We start from the raw sequence: 15,085 nt of genomic DNA on the forward strand, positions 1-15,085 counted from the left end.
TAAGGGCATATCCTTGAATCTGGGAATCTGAAAATCAAATGTTGTAGGAACAGAATTGAACATGACCAGTCATTGATCCACAACGGTACATGTATTCAAGGTACAATTTATATGATTTTTGTTGCATTCTGTAAATATGTTTTAATGGCGAGGGAGGCCACAACTGAACTGTTCAGGGAGGTTGATGGTCCCAGACCAGACTGTTTAATCTTGATGTCTTGCATCACTGGCCTGAAGAATATGTTCTTTTCTCCATTGTCATATGTGAGTGAGATGCAGATAAAGATCAAGTCATATGGTGTGCTCGAGTCCCATAAATCAAGATGATATCATATTGGGTTAAGAGACTTCAATTGCTTGATTACTACACAGGACTAAACTACTAATTGCAAGTAATTATCAAAGTTAAACTTTTGTCATTATTGCCCTTTATAACTTACAACAGCAAGACGAGCAAGTTTGCGATTCGAGCAGGCAGGCCGGCAAAAGCAAATCGCAAGAGGCTGACAGCCACCATGAGGTGAAGTGAGCTGCCGAGGGGAATTTCGGGACTTATATCTCACTGATGCTGGCCAGCCCTGGTCGGGTCGCAAACCTGCTTGCTTCACCTGCTCCACTTGGTGGTTGACCTCACCTTGTGGTAGCTGTTGGCGCCTTGTGCCTTACTGTTGCTGGAAGGCCCTGGTCAAGTCGTAAACCTGCTCACCTTGCCTGCAGCTCCCCTCAGCGGCTGACACCTTGTGGTTGCTTTCGGCACCTTTCTGTTGCTGGACTGCCCTCAACTGGAAAGCCTGTGCTCTTTCAGACTCACTGGAGTCTGATTTCGGTCTCTATTGCTTTGTATTTGAGCCCATCAGCAATTGCAGAGCATTCAGACTCTGATTGGATGCCCAGTGCACTGGGCGGCACTGGGCCCTTTATTGGTGGGGTGCTGCGCCTAGGCATGGTGTGTTTCATTGCAAAGGTGCCTCTGTTGCCTAACCCTAACCCTTCCTTATCACTTGCTGTACCTACACAGGAATCTGTACCTACACAGGAACTGTACCTACACAGTACCTACCCTGATTCATATACCGGGACACCTTGAAACTTCCCTACTTGGAGTTATGTAAACTGTCACCATTCAAATAATATATTACACAGAAATGATTTAATGGAAATTCATTGCCTTTAACAGAGCGTAGTACATCTGCTTACATGAACATTGCAAAAGGTTTATCAGAATTACCCAGTGACCTGAAAGGTAAGAGGTGAAATAAAGATTTCTTGCAATTTCTCTTTTGAAAATTGAAATGATTAAATGTCACCTTTGCATATGATGTCAGAGTCTCAGGTCGGAATGTTACAGCCGTTCACTCCAGCGGGATTTTCCCATCCCGCTGTCGTGAATGGAGATTTGACTGGATGCCGATTTCTCCAACCTTGGTGCAGCAGGAGCATGGCGTGAACAGCTGGTAAGTTTGCGCTCGAGGAATCTAAAAATTAAAGGCTATGGAAGCAGGGTTGAACAGAATTCGTAATTTATCCACAACCATGTGTGTTTTCAAGTTATAATTCATATATGATTTTTGTCGCATTCGGTTAATATGTGGACCTCGTAAATTTTCACTTAAACCTGTTGCTGATCGCTATTACTCCTTACATCTTATACACGCTGGCAGAATTCGGCTATGCTGTGAATCTTAATATAAGCTTCTGTGCTACACAGAGGCTCTGTCCGCACAGTAAGTGAAAGTCCTCTAGCCAAATGTTGAGGACAATCTATGCATTGGAAAATTATTCCTGCCATAAACAAATCAAAATACCTAGCAGCGAAATCCCATAATGTCCATTAAGTCAATCTCACTATATGAGGTCTTGAGCATTCTGGATAAACTTTCCTTCCCAACCAGAAAAGACAATGATGGGGGTAAATGTAGAAAACCCAGAGCAAACGTGTTTGTAATATGTCTGCATGACTCCCTCACTGATAGAACACAATCCAGGCAATCACAATACACAATCATTATCTATAATCCACTTAGCCTCCACATCATGTGTTCACTGCAGAAAGAGACTTTTCCAGTTCGCCATTACTGCAGCTGGAACCATATTCCAGAGGCTTGCAATTCTCTGGGTAAAAGAAATGCTAGCTGACGTCTCTTCCTACATTAACATAGTTTAAACTAGTCCTCCCCAGTTTGATAAACTGGAATAGTCTATCAAAAGGGTCTCGATCAGTTCAATTATTCAAATCAATCCACAGCACCTTGATTCGGCATATTACAATCTTGCAAATTCAACACGGAGTTCAACAAATTCAGGTCATAATTTCTGTCTCATTTTTTGAACATTAGTTGTTATTTCCATTCACATATCAGAGGAGAATCTGTTGCTTCTTTACTTATCCCATCTAATTTTGTCATACGCCATCATTCCTTTTGTCACTTAACTTTGTCTTTAAAGTTTATTCATTACATTAACACTGCAATGAAATTTCTGTGAAAATCCCTGAGTCGCCACACTCCAGCACCTGTTCGGGTACACTGAGAGAATTTAGCATAGCCAATGTACCTAACCAGCATGTCCTTCGGCCTGTGGGAGGAAACCAGAGCACCCGGAGGAAACCCACGCAAACACAGGGAGAACGTGCAAACTCCACACAGACAGTGACCCAAGCCAGGAGTCGAACCCAGGTCCCTGGCGTGAAGCAGCAGTGTTAGCCATTGTGCCAACGTGCCGCCCATGGGGTCTTTGACTCCCATCGCTACCTTCCCATTTTTGACTTCTCTCCTCTTCTCTTTTCTCTAACTCAATACTTACTTAATATCAGTTTTGTTATGATCCCAGTTGACGGTGCTACTTTACAAGTCAGACCCCAGAGTGCACCTGGTGTAATAGGTCCTAACTCATTTTTTATAGAAACTGTGGAGGTCAGCTACTGAAGTCACAGGAGTCTGCTGACGAGCTTTAACAAAGATCAAAACATTTCACTTTCACTTCATTTTTCCAGCAGTTGTGCTCATTTATTTTCTACCTTATGAACTTTCTAATTCCCCTTTGAACCATCAGAATGTCAGTAATCTTTACCTGTGAGTATCAAGTGTGGGGAATACCAAAATATTGAGTCCAGGTTCCAAATAAATGGCAATTTAACTCCTGTTCCTGGCAGTGCACACAATAACCCAGAAAACCTGCCCAAAACATGACAAGAGAACATTGAGGAGGAGGCAGATAGATGTAGAGAGAGAATCCAACAATCACGATAACTAAAATCCACACTCGCTCTCTGTCTTTTCTGTTTGCAGATATTCAGCAGAAACACAAGGATACACTCCGGGTACAAACTGAAACACTGAGAGTGAACACTATCTTAATAAAGGAGAAGGTTAAGATTTTCCAGCTGGTTGATCGATACGCTGAGCTAACAATCATTTCTACTGTTCGTGATCGAACACTTGTAGAACATGAACTGCTGGCAAGAGGCCGAGACCATGAAGAGTGGAGAGAGAAACATTTCCGGGGAGAACTGGAAAAAATCCGAACTGATGAATTGTTCCACAAAAGTTTTGCCCAGAGGCGTGGCTGGCTCCAGAAAATAATCTCATATGTATACCAACCTAGTCCTGGTATTTCAGCAGCAGTGAGTGGAGTCCCAGGGATTGGAAAAACAACAATGGTACAAAAGCTTGTTTATGACTGGGCCACTGGGAAAATTTACCCAGATTTTCAATTTGTTTTCAGTTTTAAATTCCGGGATTTGAACACTGTTAACTGCAGAATAAACCTAAGAAATCTGATACTGCTTTTCCATCCTGACTTTGGGAATGTCCTGGGAGAGCTCTGGAAGAACCCAGAGGGATTGCTGTTTATATTCGATGGTTTGGATGAATTCAAGGACAGGATTGATTTTGCTGACAAACGGAGAAATACAAAATCTCAGTTCACGTGCACAGATCCTGAATGCTGGTGTGAAGTGTCTGACATTGTGTTCAGTTTAATACAGCACAAACTGCTCCCAGGATGTTCAGTGCTCGTCACCAGCCGCCCCACTGCATTACATTTATTGGAAAAGGCTGAGATCAGTGTCTGGGCTGAAATCCTGGGATTTGTTGGTGATGAACGGAAGGAATATTTCAACAAGTTTTTTGATGATCAGGCAGTGGCAGCAGCTGTGTTCAAACACGTGGAGGAGAATGAGATTCTGTACACCATGTGCTACAACCCTTCCTACTGCTCAATCCTCAGTCTGTCACTGGGTCCCTTCTTCACACAAAAAGACAGGAAACAGCAGCAAGTTCCCAAGATCATCACCCAACAATATTCCTACTATATTTACAACATTCTGAAAAACCATGGCCGAGAGATTGAGAAGCCCCGTGATGTGTTACTGAAGCTTGGTGAGATGGCCTTCGCAGGAATCTCCAAGAAGAAGATTGTGTTTAGAAATGAAGATTTGATCACGTACAATCTACAACCTTCCCAGTTCCTGTCTGGGTTCCTGATGGAACTTTTGGAGAGAGATGATTCTGCCCAGAGTGTAGTTTATACATTCCCACACCTCACCATCCAAGAGTTTGTAGCTGCACTCTCACAGTTCCTGACTCCAAATCCTGGGGACATCTGTAAACTCCTCAGTGAAGCCCACAATAAAGAAGATGGACGATATGAGATATTTCTCCGTTTTGTTGCTGGTCTCTCCACCCCACAGTCAGCTCAAGCCCTGGAGGAGATTCTGGGTCCATTTCTTCATCAGACAAAGTGTCAAGTGATTGACTGGGTGAAGGAGATGGTTGAAGGACAAATTGGAAACACAGCAAGTGAAACTGGTAAAAGGAACCTCCTGAACACATTTCACTACCTGTTTGAGTCTCAGGATAAAGCACTGGCTCGGGCCACAGTGGGATCTATGAAAACACTAAGAATGAGTAAATTGCGACTGACCCCAATTGACTGTGCGGTCCTGTCTCAGATCATTGGACTCTGTGACACAATAAAACACCTTGACTTATGGGGTTGTGCCATTCAGTGTGAAGGTCTCCAGCGATTGGAACCCATTCTGTACAAGTGCCAGGAGTTGAGGTAACTGCGTGTTTTGTCATGCAGCTGATATTTTCATTGTTCAGAACCATTTGCTTTGCTTTAAAAAAAACAAATGTGCTCGCCGGTTCAAGTAACTGGAAGCAGAGTCTGAAAAAAAAACCACAAAATAGATTAATATAAAATTCCAAGCTGGAAATAGAAGTGTTTTTACTAACAAGTTATTGATTTATTTAGTGGTGACTTGAAGGACGGAATCTGTCCAAACAAATTCAAAGTGCCACAAAAGTCTGAAAAGGGAGTGTTCCACACCGGTGTTTTGGGCAAGGTCGGCACTGCAAGCTTCTAACATTTAATGCAATGAAAGAGCCTCCATGTGAATCACACCGGCATGGAGGCTCCAAGCGCATGACTTGCCCAAAGTGCCCGCCGTTAGGCAGAGGAAGCTCCATTTAAACACTAATGATGCACACACGGCTAATCATGCCAGGAAGATGGCACCACATACAGCAGCTCCACGGTTCACGGATGCGGAGCTGGGACGGCTGCTGGATGCTGTGGAGGAGAGGAGGGCCATCTTCTTCCCCTGGGATAGAACACATACAACATAGAACAGTACAGCACAGTACAGGCCCTTCGGCCCACGATGTTGTGCCGAACCTTTTCCGAAACCAAGATCAAGCTATTCCACTCCCTATCATTCTAGTGTGCTCCATGTGCCTATCCAATAAGTGCTTGAAAGTTCCTAAAGTGTCTGACTCCACTATCGCAGCAGGCAGTCCATTCCACACCCCAAACACTCTCTGAGTAAAGAACCTACCTCGTACATCCCTCCTATATCTTCCACCACGAACCTTATATTTATGCCCCCTAGTTTCCCTCTATCCCACACCTCCTTACTTTCTTCATGAGCCGACCAAGGGGGACCTTATCAAACACATTACTAAAATCCATGTATATGACATCAACTGCTCTACCTACATCGACACACTTAGTTACCTCCTCAAAAAATTCAATCAAATTTGTTAGGCAAGACTTACCCTTCACAAATCCGTGTTGACTATCCCGGATTAAGCTGCATCTTTCTAAATGGTTGTAAATCCTATCCCTCAGGACCTTTTCCATTAGCTTACCGACCACCGAAGTAAGACTAACTGGCCTATAATTACCAGGGTCATTCCTATTTCCTTTCTTGAACAGAGGAACAACATTCGCCACTCTGCAGTCCTCTGGCACTATCCCCGTGGACAGTGAGGACCCGAAAATCAAAGCCAAAGGCTCTGCAATCTCATCCCTTGCCTCCCAAAGAATCCTAGGATATATCTCATCTGGCCCAGGGGACTTACTGACCATCAGGCTTTTCAAAATTGCCAATACATCTTCCCTCAGATCATCTGCCTCCTCCAGCCTATCAGCCTGCATCACACTCTCAACCTCAAAAACATGGCCCCCCTCCTTGGTGAACACTGAAGAAAAGTATTCATTCATCGCCTCTCCTATCTCCTCTGACTCCATGCACAAGTTCCCACGACTGTCCTTGACCGGCCCTAACCTCACCCTGGTCATCCTTTTATTCCTCACATCAGAGTAAAAAGCCTTGGGGTTTTCCTTGATCCGACCCGCAAAGGACTTCTCATGCCCCCTCCTAGCTCTCCTCAGCCCTTTTTTCAGCTCATTCCTAGCTAACTTATCACCCTCAATGGACCCAACTGAACCTTGTTTTCTGATCCTTACATATACTTCCTTCTTCCTCTGGTCGGTGGTCCAGGGGTCAGGCTGGCAATGCGGCCTGGTATGTGATGGCAGCGGCAGTGAGTGCCCATGCATTGGCATGGAGGATTGGCATGCAGTGCCAGAAGAAAATTAATGACCTCGTTTGGGCAGCAATGGTGAGTGTCAATCCCCTCCTGGCATCAGTCCTATCTGTCACTTCTGGAATGTCCATGTTCGGTCACTCCCTGACACACCTTGACCTTCCAGCACCTGACTCCCTCGCACTTTCCTCCAATCCCTCCAGCAACCCCCATTCCAACCCTTGCCTGCCAAGACACGGTCCTGACATACACCACCAAATCGCCCCCACCCCAACACCCCCGAGCAGCTGCATAGTTCACGGAAGGGGAGCTGGGACGGCTGCTGGATGCTGTGGAGGAGAGGAGGATCATCTTCTTACCCTGGGATACCGACTGGCAACACCCTTCCAGCCATCAATCTTCTGTCCTCACAGGAAATGATGGCCCAGAATCACCGGAAGTGGGCCAAGAGCGGAGGTGGGGTTCCCGACTTGCACATCCTCACTGTGTTCGAGGAGCGAGATCTGGAGCTGTTGGGGGAGTCAAATGATAGATCTGTGAGCGACAGTCAGGCTGGGGTGTACTGCAGATGTGAGGAGCAACAAAACTTTCATTAGTATGATCTATGTCAATTAAGTTGCAATCTGCCCAGATACCTGTCCCTCCCTTGCACTTTCTGTTTTGCAGGAGATAACCCTGATGAGGTCAGGCCCTCAGGAGTCAGCTGTTGCCCAAGAGGAGACCTCAGTTGGCACCTTGGAGAAAGACTCCGATGTCACCTCCGAGGAAACCACCTAACCGTCGACACAGGCATCACACACACCATCCACCAGCGCAGTGACAGTCACCTCAGGGAACATGTTAGCAATCGGTGGGACATATTAGCAATGAGGCTTCTGGGACACTTTCTGGTGAGTGCCACACAGCCATTGATGCACATCAGGTGAAGGTGGAAATGTCCGAGGGCTTGGGCACGTGGAGGTCTTCCAGAGCCGAGGAAACAGCTCGCACCCAGCCAGATGCTAGTCCGTTGGGATCAGTTCTCCTGAAGCTGCTGGAGATGCAGCAGCAGGGTGAGGGATTGCAGGAGGGGTTGTCAGCAAGATTTCAATGACTGTAAGGCTGTTTGGAAGAGTCCCACAGCGTTCAGTTGCAGGAAATGATGCTGCCATTGCATGGTATTGTTTTTCTTGGGGCTAAAGGGATCAAGGGAATGCGAGGGAAGGGGGATTAGGATATTGAATTTGATCATCAGCCATGATCATAATGAATGGCGGAGCAAGCTTGAAGGGCCGAATGGCCTACTCCTGCTTCTAGTTTCTGTGTTTCTACTATGCCAAGGCCAACACTGAACGGTTATCAGTGGAAAGTCTGGGGTGAGAAATGATTGCAATGTGTGGCAGAGAACAAGACCTGGCCAAGTCACGAGGGATCATGGCTGAAGGCCCTGGCAGCAAGCTTGAGACATAATGGCCCATAGCTGCGGGCCTCAAGAACTTGACCCAATCTTAAGGTTCTGTCGATCAGGGGATCCAGAGCTTGGCCCAGTCTCACAGAGCCATCGCCTGACACAGGGTCTGACGCAGTTGGGCCTCCAGGACTGACAGAACAAGTGATACGGAGTTCTGTGGAGCTCACTCCAGCTGCATTTCCATCCCATGGAGTATCCCAGGGGCCCAGGGGCACCCTGAGGGAGGAGGAGGGCTGGAGCCCATGCTGGGGCTTTCCACCCAGGAGGCTCTGGCAGTCTCCAGTCCTTCTGAATCTCCCCTTCCTGGCACCTGTGCAACTCCCGGGCAGCGGGATAAACAGGTTGGCATGGCTACATCCATGACCGTGACACCCGAAAGGCAGCCAGGGCCGTCCTCATCCCGGCCCCCCAGGGGATGCCCACAAAGTGCATCACAGGCCATGGGTAGCGCGACAGAGCTGACCGCCTCCTCCCACTGATGTGCATCCTGGGGTCACCTGGATGTATCGGTAGGCCACATAAAAGGTTGTACCGGGTGAAGGCATTCTTTTGACCAACCAAATAAATGAAATCAAATTAATTGAGGGACAATGTAAGAGGGGTGGCCCCTTAAAAAGAGGGGGGATCCACCCAAAGCAAAGTAAACCAAAGTGTAAAGGAAAATTAAAACATCAAACCAAAATGTGGTTAAAGGGGTCGACAATACACTCCAGCCTCTGCAGGTTTAGCAGGCGAAGGCGTGCACTCGTTAGGGATTTGTTAATTGCCAATTAGAAAATCACTAATAAATGTTATTGTACTCCACAGCTGTGACTGATCTGCCTGTGACCCACCTCCCACAGGGATAACCGTATCCCAAGCTGATGCATAGAGGCCCACAGCAATGTTCTGCACAATAGGGGCCCTTCATCCATCAGGGTCTGCGATCCCCAATTCCCAACACATAGCCAGACACATAGCCAGACCCCTGAATGCCGTGGTACACCAAGCACTCATCCCATGTTGTCCCAGCAGTCAGGGCCCTGTAGGCCCACAGCGACAGACAGCCTGGCATGGCAGCCCCAGCACCCACCAGCCCCTGGGACCGGACCCCACAGCACCACACCCCCCCACCAACCCCTGGGGCATTGTACCGGATGGTGGTGCCCCCAGTCCTCACTAGGGCATGGGCCCAGACACCAGTGTGCAGTCAGACTTGTGTGGCAACAGGGCTGCATCACAGTGTGCTGAATAGCTAGTCATCACAATCCTCCTGTCTGGACCAGTAGATGGCTAACATGGCCAACCCAGGCCCATCACCTTGGAGTAATGTGAATAGGACCCATGGTGGGATGTGTGGAAAAGGGGTGAGGGACATGGGGGAGGGGGGGGGGGGCGGGGAGGGTGTAGGGGGCTCGCTGTGGAGTGGGGGTGTGGTGTTTGGAGCTGCAGTACACCATACCCGCTAGTCTGAGAACCCTGTGGCAATGATGGCCTCCCCCGCCCCCTAGCCTCCATCCTCCGGATCCTCCTGATCCCCTTCCTCCTCTTCCTCCAGTGTGTCTCTCCACTGATGTGCCAGGTTGTGGAGCGCACGATGTAGGAGACCCTTGCGGGGCTGAAGGGCACCACCAGACTGGTCCAGGCAGCGGAACTGCATCTTCAGGAGCCCGATGTTCCTTTCACAGATGGACCGGGTGGCAGCATGGGCCTCATTGTAACAGGTCTCCGCCTCGGTCTGGGGCCTCAATACGGGTGTCATCAACCATAACCGCAGTGGGTCGCCCTTGTACCCCATGAGACATCCCGGCAGCCTCGACCGGTCCTCGAAGAGCCCAGGGTGAAGCTGTCGTAGACGCTTCCCAGATGATGGGCACACACCTGTATGATGTTCAGCAGGTGGTCACACACAGTCTGAACATCCAGGGAATGGAACCCCTTCCTATTAACAAAGTGCTATCTCTGATCATGCGGGGATCACAGGGCGATGTGTTCCATCAATAGCCCTTGCATGTGGGGATCCCGGCAATGATAGCAAAGCTTGCAGAAGGGGCTTCCGTTGGGCCTGGCCCACATCGCAGTTGTTATAGTCGGCTGCACAGGCGTACAGGGCATCCGTCACCTCATGGACGCACTTGTGCACAGATAACGGGGCGATGCTGCAGAAGTCTCCAATGGTGGCCTGGAAGGATCCAGTGATGGAGAGGTTTAGAGCCACCGTGACCTTCACTGTCACCGGGAAGGGATGTCCTCCTGTCCCGAGAGATATCAGGTCCATGAGGACATTACTCAAGTGCCACACTGTGTCCTTTCTGATCTGGACCCTGTGGCAGCACACGGCATGTGGCAGCCTATTGAAGGACACGCGGGTCCTATATAGGTGGGGTCCCCATCTCTGACATCCCCTTGAGCCGACGGGTGGCCACACCCCCGACCAGCCGCTCCTTCTCCTCCTGCCCCGTCTTCTTGCCCTGGGCTGACCTTGCAGTGGCCAGGCATCTCCCTCCTCATCTTCAGCAGCCGCAAGTATAACAGGCAGCTCAACTGGCTCGATTCCAAAATCCATTATTCCTTTAGGGTGGTGTTGGGGGAAAGAAGAAAGAGAGAAAGAGAGAGAGGCAGTCTGGAAGGTTACCCATCATGGGCCCCTCATTCCCTCCCAGCAACCCATGTCCCCATGAGTGTGGATGCTGGCAACCCAGCACCATCCCATGCTGTGCACCACCACAGTAGGCTACCAACAGCTGCCAAATTATCACCATGGCAGGCCCAGGGAGCCGAAGGGTGGTTGTGAAGGGGGTCCCCATTAGGAAGCCCTAAAGCACAGATATGGGTTCAATGGCTGTTGCAATGCCTTCCACATGTAGCTTGCAGTTCAGACAGATTTTGGAGAAGCACCCTTGTAACTTTGATGAGATGGGTGGCCATTGTATGGAACACTGCAGAGTCCATGCAGTGTGAGGCCATGTTAACACCTGCTGAGTTCCCTTGTTTGGGATAACAGATGCCAGATCTGGTGTTTGTTAGTGGGGCTTGGGATAAACCACAGAGCCTGCCCAGCAGATAGAAAGCGACGTAAGTGGGACTGGGAATCAACCTCATAAGCAACCCCTCAGGGGTCATTCAACAGCCAGGGTAAATGCATGCAACACAAGCCCCAAGCCAGTGCCGACCCAAACCTGAGGACCTGGTGACTGGCACGAGTCGCCACAAACCCCGGCACTCATGCTGGGTCCCCACCCCACCCTGCACCATTGTGGCAGCTGAGACCCCACCCCAGAGGTTGGTGCTCAGTGGTACTCACATCTGGCATCTGTACTCACATCGTCACTCCCCTCACTACTGTTGAGCCTGAAACACATTGTTATAGTGCAGTAGTGATTTGCGCCAGCGTAACATCACGACGGTGAGGTGGAGAGATTCTGGGAAGAGGAACATGCTGACCTCGTTAATGATATTGAAATTGATTCAGGTTCGTGCTAATAGGCTTCATGCCCATTTTGGGCGCAAAGCAGTTCTTGCTGTGAAAAAGAGACTGGGAAGATACCAAAGCGTTTGGTGCTGGGCACAAATCTGACTTTTTGCATCGTTTGCAATCTTCCCAGCGCACCATGTTGATTGACCAACAGAATCAGGTGGCAAGATCACGCCTGAAGACTTTGATCATGGAATTACGATGAAAACAAACAATGATATCCATTCCTGAGAAGAACAATATATAGATGTTCTAAAAATATTAAATACTTAAATACAAGTTTTATGTCTTGCATTCATCAGGGCAGATAAAATAATTCCAAATTTCAAAGGGAAGAGTTTATACTGCATGAGAAACAAGGGTCGGAATTCCCTGGCCATTCACATCCTGCCGCCAATGCCAGCAAGAACGGAGAATTTGGCACTCAGCCAAATCTCCATTCACTGCACCGGTCGGAGAATCCGGCCCAGGTTGCTGACTGGTTGGCTAGTGGATTCTGATTATCATGAAAAATGCACCAGGGATCAGTTACCCCAAAGCATTTGTTTAAATTCCAGTGGCACAGTTGGTAGCACTGCTGTCTAACAGCGCCAGGCACCCAGGTTCAATTCCCGGCTTGGGTTACTGTCGGTACAGAGTCTGCACATTCTCCCTGTGTCTGCTTGGGTTTCCTCAGAGAATTCTGACCTTTGTTTCTAATGCAGTTGGATCATTCGACCCCTTCAACCACCTACTGCCTGGACCTGTTCACGATAACTTTGTCCAGTCCCAAGAAGCAGACCAATGAGGTAGCTTTATCCTACTGCTGTCGCGGAAGAGGGGCTCTCTAACCCCTCTCATGGCCTCCAGCTCAGCATCGCTAAAGTGAGGGAATCCCTGGTCCCAGTGCCAGACCTCTGGCTTCCCCATGACATCTCACGCCCCTCTGGTGCTGCGGAGGCTTTGACATAAACTGAGAATCTCCCTCAAGACAACTAGCAGCCTCGGTAATGGCTGCCATGTGAGTCTGAATGAGTCCACACTTCATCTGACCCGCCTTATTGGTTTTAAGTGACAAGAAAGCCATCTTTATATCAGGGAAAATGCTGATGTAGTGGTAATATCACTGAATTTGTAATCCAGAAGTCTGTAGACTCTGCTGAGTAATAGCGTAAGTGAAACTATCATTGTCATGAAAACACATCAGATTCATTTACATCCTTTAAGGACATTATCTGGCCTGGCCTACATGTGACTCCAGATCCACAGCAATGGACTACTTTCTGAAGTGCCGAGTAAGTCACACAGTGCAAGGTCAATTTATGATAGGGAATAAACTTTGGCTTTGCCAGCGATGCCCACATCCTGTGAAAAAACTAAAGCATAAATAATGTCTGTGTGCAAAAATCGTTACCTAAGATTCTCAGTTCAGACTTCTGATCTGAAAATAAATCCAGCTGTTGTTTCCTGTCTGTGGTGAAAATTCAGACCAAATTTATCATGTTTCTCACCCTCTGCATTTAGCCTGCAGACAAATGATCTGGGAGATTCAGGAATGAAAATACTTGCTGAGGCTCTGAAGAACCCTAACTGTAAAATACAGAAATTGGAGTAAGTAACAGACAGTGAGAATGTGTTTATAATAACTGATGATCTAACACTATTATTAGAAATGGTTATTAATGATAGCCCACCCATTATTATCAATAACATTAATCGTATTAATATTAAACTGTGGAGTAAAATTGGACATGGACAGGGCTGCAAAAAAGGAAAAAATCATGTTTTTGGTGGCTGCAAGAACATTGGATATTGAGGTCCGGTGAAGTACATCGACATCACAGACGACCTTTGTAGTATTGCCCATACTGCACTTTCATGTTGAATTTCACCCCTGCCCAACTGCATCCTTATTTTCATTGTGTTTATGTCTTCTCCAATCTCCAGGCTGGACAACAACGCTCTCACAGATTCTTATGTGGAGGATTTCAATGTTGCTCTCAGGACAAACCGTTCACTGATAAGTTTGAACTTTGATTATAACGAACTGGGAGATTTGGGAGTGAAAGGATTGTGTGCAGCTCTGAGGAGTCCAGACTGTAAACTACAGGAGCTGAGGTTAGTACCAGGCTGTGAGTTTGTGTTTATAATAATTGAATCACCAACACTGTAAGTTATCATTAGTATCAGCAATATTGTTATGAAGAAACACTGCATATTATCATTACTATCAGTTTTAGTGTTATTAATAAAAACCATGGATTTACTCTGATTCATATAATGTTTCCTCCTGAACTCCTGGTCGGATAGCAACAGCGTCACATATTCTCACCTCCTCTCAGTATAAACCGGTCACTGATGGGTCTGAACCTGTGTCACAATACACTGAGAAATTCAGGAATGAATCCTTCAAAAATGATCGACCGTTATTCTCAAAAACATGAATCACAATGAAAAGATGGACAAAATAATTAAATATCCATCAATTTTATGTACTGTATTATATGTTCAACTTAGTTTAATTGTACATTTAGATAACTGATCTTGAAAATTTTAAGCTTCCCAGTTGGCTTATAAGTAGAAAACTTCAACAAATATGTTGGTGAGGCAGTTTTTAAAAAACTATCAAAATGAATAAACTATCTGAGTCTGTGGCTCAGAGAAAGCAACTATAAAATAGAGAAACTGTAAATAGAAATAGAGAAATTCTTTGTGATCATCAGTACAATACAGTATCATTAGTATCAGTCATATTGTCATTAATATCAACAGCAACTTGCACATCTGTAGGAAAATGTCCAAAACCACTTCACTTCACCAGATTTGTGTCAGTCATATTGTCATTATTCAGGTGTGTCCAACCTTTTTGTGCGAGTGGTCACTGTTCAATATTTTCTCTCATTCTGGGGCCGTTAAGAACTTTCTGGAAAGATAACGGCCAGGATTCTACCAGCCTGCTGCGCTGCTCAAATCGCGCTGTGGGCTGGGAGACATGAGCGGTGGCTATTTAGTGGAATTCACGCTGGGGGGGTGGGAGCTTATGATGGAGGCAGGGGTTGCAAAGTTGCTGGATGAGGTGGGAGAGTTTATTGAGTGGTGGGGCTGCTGTCCCCAGGCCCAGGGTCGTTCCATTATTCAGACTCTGGGGTGGGGTGAGGGAGTTCACTGAGTTCAAATGGAGCTGCTGTCAGCAGCCACAGGACTGTTTCATTATTCAGGCTGTGGGATGAGGTGAGGGAGTTTACTGAGTGTTGGGTTTTTGGACGCGGGAAGTGCTGCTTGAGGGCTCATCAAGTCAGGCAGCTGGTGCCCCAAGCAAGGGAGCTCATGTTAACACAGATACTCAAACAGCATGGACTCTGCAGTGAA

At 47.3% G+C, this 15,085-nt stretch overlaps 1 protein-coding gene across 1 annotated transcript in view; it reads left to right on the forward strand.

Annotated features, from left to right (window-relative positions):
- Positions 1-15,085, forward strand: part of LOC144505275 (NACHT, LRR and PYD domains-containing protein 3-like) — a 48,989-nt gene that overhangs the window by 13,994 nt on the left and 19,910 nt on the right. Inside the window, exons 6-9 of the mRNA XM_078231329.1 lie at positions 1,178-1,243; positions 3,288-5,061; positions 13,241-13,327; positions 13,664-13,834. Of these exons, the coding sequence (XP_078087455.1) occupies positions 1,178-1,243; positions 3,288-5,061; positions 13,241-13,327; positions 13,664-13,834 (2,098 nt within the window). The remainder of the gene's footprint in view (positions 1-1,177; positions 1,244-3,287; positions 5,062-13,240; positions 13,328-13,663; positions 13,835-15,085) is intronic.

This window comes from Mustelus asterias, chromosome 16 (genome assembly GCF_964213995.1).
Source record: "Mustelus asterias chromosome 16, sMusAst1.hap1.1, whole genome shotgun sequence".
NCBI lineage: Eukaryota > Metazoa > Chordata > Chondrichthyes > Carcharhiniformes > Triakidae > Mustelus > Mustelus asterias.